Raw genomic sequence first — 7,500 nt, 5'->3', positions numbered from 1 at the left:
TGTGTGTGTGTGTGTCTGTGTGTGTGTGTGTGTGTGTGTGTGTGTGTGTGTGTGTGTGTGTCTGTGTGTGTGTGTGTGTGTGTGTGTGTGTGTGTTTGTGTGTGTGTGTGTGTGTGCGTGTGTGTGTGTGTGTGTGTGTGTGTGTGTGTGTCTGTGTGTGTGTGTGTGTGTGAGGTTGACGATGTAATAAACCTGAACACAAAACTGTCCTGACCTCCTACTGTTACAGAGTCAAACCGACGTGTTGTGACCTCGCTGTCACTGTGCACACTAGTGATTTAATGTAACCGCACATTTTTAATCAGACACCAGTAAGTCACTGGGTGGGTAAAGTTGTAGGTTAGAACCTTTTATATACTATCTATGGTTAGAACTAGATTACATTGGGTAGAAAAACATAATTCTGTGTGAACCACGCCATGACAATGCTGTTAAAACTTCAGATATATGCAACTTTGGCCTCTACAATAGTTATCTTTTTGCACAGTAAGTCATAAAAAAGTGGTGGCAAAAAAAAAAATATATATATATATATGTGTGTGTGTGTGTGTGTGTGTGTGTGTGTGTGTGTGTGTGTGTGTGTGTGTGTGTGTGTGTGTGTATTGCTGGCAGTAAATAGATCCATTGATTGAGTAAAACAAAGCACTGCATGCGTAAATATTCCATTACAGACTAAACATACGGTTTGCTGGTATTTCTAGCAAACTGTATGTTAAGTATGAAAATAAATACTCATAATTAAAATAACTCATGAAGCAGAAGTATTACTCCTGTAAGTGTTATACAATTGGATATTATACGTGTATTACTGATGCAAGATAGCAGCATTTTAATGTCAACCATCGTAAAAGTTAATGAATTATGTTAAATTTTAATATAAAATATCGGTATAAGCCCCACAAATATACTTTAAACTCTAGGGCCATTTCTCCAATATTAACTGCAACTGATGTGCCTCAGTCCCACTGGAGCCATCACATTAACGGCCGTATCAGAGCCAATTTGCTGAAGGAAATCTGTATCAAAACTGCATCAAATTCGATTATTTCATCACTGATTGATAAAGATCCGAAATAAAGTTATACAAGACTTATTACAAGGCACTGATGAATGCTGCTTTCTGATTGGTCAATCACAGCAAACCGGAAATGATAAGTGACCCGTTTGCTATACATTATCCCTTACAAACAGTATATTCTGCCCCAAAAAATATAGCTATAACACTAATAGCCGGTGTGTGTGTGTGTGTGTGTTTGTGTGTGTGTGTGTGTGTGTGTGTGTGTGTGTGTGTGTGTGTGCGTGTGTGTGTGTGTGTGTGTGTGTGTGTGTGTGTTAGTGTTTACTCTCTGTATTTGTGTGTGCGAGGGCTCTTGCGTCCCTCACTCCATTCATAACACCTACATGTGTGTGCTACAGTCCCTCCCTGGTCTCATTAAGGAACGATTAACGAGCAATTAAAGTTTATTGAGGGTGAATTAGCCGACATGTAGGACAGACCGGATGCACTGGGAGAGTGAAGGGACGTTACATAAGACAAGAGGAAGTATATTAGTGGGATGCCTGCCTGGACACTTAGTCATTTAAACATTATGCAAAAGTTTATTTTTGACTTGTAAATTGAAGGTACGGGTCTTTAGGACAATTTTGGTTTGAGTGTCAAGGCATTTTTCAAATTGTTGATTTGTTTGCCCATCTTCCAAACTGGCCACAATAATAATAGAGGAATAAAAAAGGAATTTTTTAAGAAGGTCAGATATTGGTCGCCATGATTTTTGGCGTAGAGAGAGAAAGGGGGAGAGAGAGAGAGAGAGAGAGAGAGAGAGAGAGACGGAGAGGGAAAGAGAGAGAGTGAGAGATAGAGGGAGATGGAGAGGGAGAGAGAGAGAGAGAGAGAGAGAGACTGGATAAATGTCACAGCGATAGAGGGTTATAGCTATCATGTCCTTGGAGAGTGAAACAATATGTACTGAGTCAGTAATGTTGGCAGGGAGTCTGTAAGGTCATGTTTTAGTTCTTTCATATGTAAATGTTTATCTGTGTGCGTTAGTGTAGCTGCTCTGGTCAGACATTTGAACCAAAGAAATAAGAGAGTTAAGATCACAGGGAATACTAGGCAGTTAAACCGATATATTGGATCATTTTTACAGTGAAAAATTCAGCTTTACACACATTTATCAGCCAGACATAATAATAATAATTATTATTATATTAATTATTATTATTATTATGTCTATTAATAATAATAATAATTATTATTATTCCTGTCAGTTGTATCCATAATTGGACATATTTTGACAAACAGGGCACTCACTTGACAACCTTTCATAAGTCTGTTTTAGTCAGGGAAATAATAAGAATTTAAAAAAATAAATATTGAAACTGAAGAAAGCTTTTTAAAAGGTGTCAAGACCTTGACTGTTTCATTTTAAAAATGCACCTTCATCATTCAATATTCCCCCCCTCCTTGCTTTTCACAAAAATCTTTTTATGAACAGAAATGTGCGTACAAATCTCTCCTTTTAGAAGACTCCCACTGTGACCGTTTGTATTTGATTTTGTTGCCTGATCTGAAAACACTTCAAAAGTGCCATGATTATATGTTGATCTCCTTGACAAAGCAAATGTAACAAATGCTACTCTATTAGTTTAGTTATAATGGTTAAACTGCTGTTTCAGTTGTTTCACCCTGGCAAGGATCAAATTTAGAAAAAAAAAATGAACTTTTCAATTCTAAATTACATGAACATGGTTTCATCTAAAAATAGAGACAGATCTACGTAACACACCGCTTGAAGTCCGCTTAGAAAGACAACATCAATTTCTATTTCTATTCATAGGGACTTCAATCTCATTCCAATTTTAGTTTATTTCCGTCTGCTTTTATGCATGTGCATCTATCCTCATCACTGTCCCTGCGTTCCAAACCACATACTCTTTATTTTTCGATTCTGCATACTACAGCTGATCATAAAAAGTATCTAGTCAGCATGCAGTAGGCATAAAATTGGGACATACTTTAAGTTATTTATTTCATCCTGACATTGCGCCTTGATCTTGCCTCTTCATTTTATATCCGTTGCATCACTGATTGTTTTCATATGGAGTCTCAGTCTATGTGATGTAACTTCAGGTGCGCACTGGATTGTGGGTCAGATTCGCCCCAAAAAGCATGCTGATTTCAACGCAAAAAAATCACGAACGAATGTAGTAGAAATCTGGGTATTTTTAAGGCATACTAAATCTGACCATATGTATTGGAACATCCCAAATCTTTTTCCACCATACTAAAAAGCAAGGAAGTAAAGGGATTGGAGCCACTGTCTCAGCCTTTTATTTCCCTCTTGTCTATGCAGTACGCACCACTCTCTACCTCTATCTATTCTATGTATCTTTGTGTGAACGTCAAGCAGTTTTCTAAAGGTTTTGACCCCGTGCTTGAGTGAGCATTCCCATTTACCCGCCTTTTTGTAGATTAAACTTTGATGCCGATTTGTTAAAATAAATAGTGGGGAGGTAAATTATTTATGATTTGGATTTGAAAAAACACTGAATCAAGTGCACTTGGGGGTCCACACACACGCACACAGTAACACACACACGCACACACACACACACGCACACACACACACACGCACACGCGCACACACACACACACACACACACACACACACACACACAGACACTCCTGCGCGCACACACACACGCACAGTAACACACAGTAACACACTCACACACACTCCCACACACACACACACAAACACACACACACACACACATACACACACACACACACACACTACTGAAAACACCCATGCACAGATCAATAATAAATCACAAGGCAAGCTAGAGGGAGGAAGAAGCGTTGAGCAAAGCATTTATAGAGCACTGTTTAGATGGGAAATATAAAAAAATATATATATATGGTCCGGCGCACACACACACACACACACACACACACACACACACACACACACACACACACACACACACACACACACACACACACACACACACACACAAGGCACTTTCAAATACATTTAGTTCATTTGCAGTTCTGTTCTCTTGCTTGATGATTCATAAAGCCGGCATGTCACGGAGGCCTCCATAGCTTAATAGAAAAGAGAGAGCGCTAATGTCTGAGGGATATGTCCTTCTGTATGTCGGAATACAAAAGCTGTCTAGTTTAGCCTGAATCCAAATCTCTCCGTCTAATGTTTTTTTTCTTTATCATCAGCACACAAGAAACAAACAATTTGATGCAGCCTCAGGTCTCTGCTAGAAAGATCTTATTTATTTATTCATTTTTTTTGCTGCTTTCCATAATTCAATTTACCAGAACGATTGAGTAACTACTCATGATTCACTATTTGGAAAAAACACACAAAAATGCAGAAAACATTGCCTGTTGGGTGTCTGGCAAGCGTCTAATTCTTCGATGAGTGGGAGAGAGCAGGCATGAGGCACATACACACTGAACCAACATGGAGGCTGCTGTATCTTTAGCTTAGACACACTTCTGATGGAAGGTTTAGCATCTGATGTGATGCAAGATGGCATGTGGGAAATGGAGAGCAATGGGGATCAGGATTGGAGACGACCTCAAAACCTGGAACCAGTCACGCAAGAAATGGCTTTTCCACCGCATGCTTTTATCAAGGCACCGTTTTATTAAAGGTGCAGTGTGTTGTTTTGTACTGAATAGACTTGGTAGAATCTGAATATAATATTCAAAAGTATGTTTTAATTAGTGTGTAATCGCCGTTGTTTATTTTATTACCTTCATGGAGGCCGCCATGTTGCACCACCATGTTTCTACAGTAGCACAGAATGGACCAACTTTACAGCCTTACGCCAACATTTCAACTGTTTTCTGTTGTTTGTGGACTTCTCAGAGGAGTGAGTGAGTGAGTGAGTGTGTGTGTGTGTGTGTGTGTGTGTGTGGGTCCTTCTGTCTGTCTGTCTGTCTGTCTGCTATGTATGTGTGTACACCTCCACATCACGTACCGTTTGCTTGATATCCGGGATGCCGATCCTAAACACCATCATGGCGATGTGAGCGTCTTCAGATGGGACCGCCCCGGAGCCTCTCTCCTTCAGCCTCCTCTGCTGCTGCTGCTGTGTGTGGTTGTGTCCCGCCGTCTGTGTGTGTGCGTTGCCCGGGTTAGGGTTAGGGTTAGCGTTAGGGTTAGCATTAGGGTTTGATGAATAAGGGTTTGTGGCGTGCCCAGGGTTACCGGCCCGGGCCGCCTGTCTGTCTGCGGGCCGTCCTGCCAGTTGTTTGGCAGACTGTCTCAGGCCGCCGCGCATCAACCTGACTTCCTGCTCCATCTCCTCCTCTCCTTCTAGCTCCAGCTCTCCGTTCTCTCCGTCCTCCTGGTCGTCACGGCGATCGTCTCCTAGTTCCATCTCCTCTTCCTCCTCCTCCTCTTCCTCCTCTTCCTCGTCCTCGGCCCCTTGATAGAGATTAAAGGTGCAGTATATAACTTTTGGTGTGTCAAGAGAAGTGAACATTTTCTAATGTATATTCTCATAACTGAATAAACAAACTTTCCTCAAATAGTTTGAAGTTAGAAAGCTTCCTGAAAAGTTTCGCTGTTGTTGTTTACAGCAGCAGGGCCCACAATTTGGTTTACAAACATATTATAGTCATACGTTTGGTTTCAGGGGCATCAAAGTCATTTTCTTTTGATTTATGATATAATTATTCAATACTAAGAATTACATGTAGAGTAAATGTGTTTTGTAAACTAACTGGAGGCTCTGCAAATGTAAACAAACCCCCTCCAAGAAACTGCATAGTGCACCTTTAACATGAATATTCTTGAACACAGATTGGTGTTAACTTTTAGAACATTCAAGATAACTATCAAACTGCATCCTATACATTCCCTGAGTGAAGACTATGAAGGTAAAATACATATATTATTACAATACATATTATCATGAACCTGCATTTAATAGCTTATCTATCTTAAAAACCTATCATAATGAAAGCTGTGGCCGCCATGTTTCGATAGGCACGTGACATGTAGGTTACGCTGTCCATTAGAAATTAATAGGGGGGGAAACGTAACTAACTCACAATTTAAAGGCCGTTTCTGTGAAACTACTGTGTTTTATGCTGTGTGGACCAACGTAGCTATTCACTGTGAGACTGGGTTGTGTATACAGAGTAGTATTGACTTTAAGAACATTCAAGTTCATTCATTATCACGTTTTAGACTAAAATTAACCGTTTTTGGATGTGTTACCTGGATACAGATGTCGGTTGTTGTTTCCCAGCATCCTTTGCTGTTGCTCGTCGTCGCTGGACAGAGGGCTGAAGGGCATCGTCATGGCGACAGAGACGCCGGCGCCGATGGCAACACCAGTGGCAACACCATCATGATCATTACCATGGAGACACTGTTGTTAAGGGGAGGAGGACAGAGAAGACACGATCAAAACAGAGACACAGAAAAACTACGTAATACTTCTTTAAAAGTAGATCCCTCGAACATATCCTTCTGGCCGTATTACAGAAAACTTCCTGACATGCAAATTCTATCTTAACTGTTTGGTAACCATGGTAAATAGAGTAAGGACCTGATATATGATAATAGCCATTATTACAGATTAACACTTCCTGAGTCAATTTTCCTGTCACAATTCAAGTTAGGAAAAGTGTATTACAGAAGCATCATAACTGCCCAAAATCTTGTTTTTTTTAAGTCTCCTAAATATAGGATATCCATTCATTCAGCCATCCTAACTTCTCAGTTTCACTTTTCAAGAGTGTTAAGAATGGAAGTTGCCTGTAACACGGCAATCGTTATGGGAACACATTGCTTCAGTTACACAAGTAGTTATTCTCCCTTACTCATATTTTCCTTACTACTACCCTGCGTTCCAAATCACATACTCTTTCTTTTTACTACACTACATACATACTAAAGTACAGAAGAGTTTTAGGGCCACAGGAGAGAGAAAAAAATCAGATTAGGAAGATTTTTTTTCATGATGTCGAGAAATGTAAAAAAAATAAAGACGAATACTGCAAAATGCAATTAGTGTTAGTGGGGCATCTAGGTATTTTTGGCATACTGCAATTGACGTGCATGTACTGTATTGGGACATCCTAAATCTCTTTCTGGCATACTAAATAATAGGGAAGTATGGGTATTGGAACGCAGGGCTAGTTTCAGTCCATGGAAATCACTCCTCCCCTCCCCAACACTGTTACCCTCTCCACACAATGACATCATACTATTTACACTTCATCTAGAAATGAACCCACTTGTGCTGTTCATTTTCATCTTCCAGACTTTCACCAGACATCACTACACATCCTCCTCTTTGCTGTTACACTTGAGATGTTCCTACAGATGACTGAACCTTCAGAAGCTCTGACACATATCACTATTCTACACTGAGCAATCGTACTGTGACAGGTTGTATCATTGGAATAAGATTGTGAGGAGAGCACCACTGTGATACATTTGACTGGTATTCTATAGAGTC

The 7,500-nt window shown here is 40.1% G+C and overlaps 1 protein-coding gene across 1 annotated transcript in view; it reads right to left on the bottom strand.

Annotated features, from left to right (window-relative positions):
- Nucleotides 1-6,336, bottom strand: part of shank1 (SH3 and multiple ankyrin repeat domains 1) — a gene marked incomplete at both ends in the record, with an annotated part of 59,819 nt that extends 53,483 nt beyond the window's left edge. The window contains 2 exons of the mRNA XM_080043581.1: nucleotides 5,005-5,453; nucleotides 6,252-6,336. Of these exons, the coding sequence (XP_079899707.1) occupies nucleotides 5,005-5,453; nucleotides 6,252-6,336 (534 nt within the window). The remainder of the gene's footprint in view (nucleotides 1-5,004; nucleotides 5,454-6,251) is intronic.
- Between the last annotated feature and the right edge of the window lie 1,164 nt (nucleotides 6,337-7,500).

The sequence above is a fragment of the Ammodytes marinus genome, assembly GCF_949987685.1.
Source record: "Ammodytes marinus genome assembly, chromosome: 16".
NCBI classification, from domain to species: domain Eukaryota; kingdom Metazoa; phylum Chordata; class Actinopteri; order Uranoscopiformes; family Ammodytidae; genus Ammodytes; species Ammodytes marinus.
This window is presented reverse-complemented; position numbering and strand designations above follow the sequence as displayed.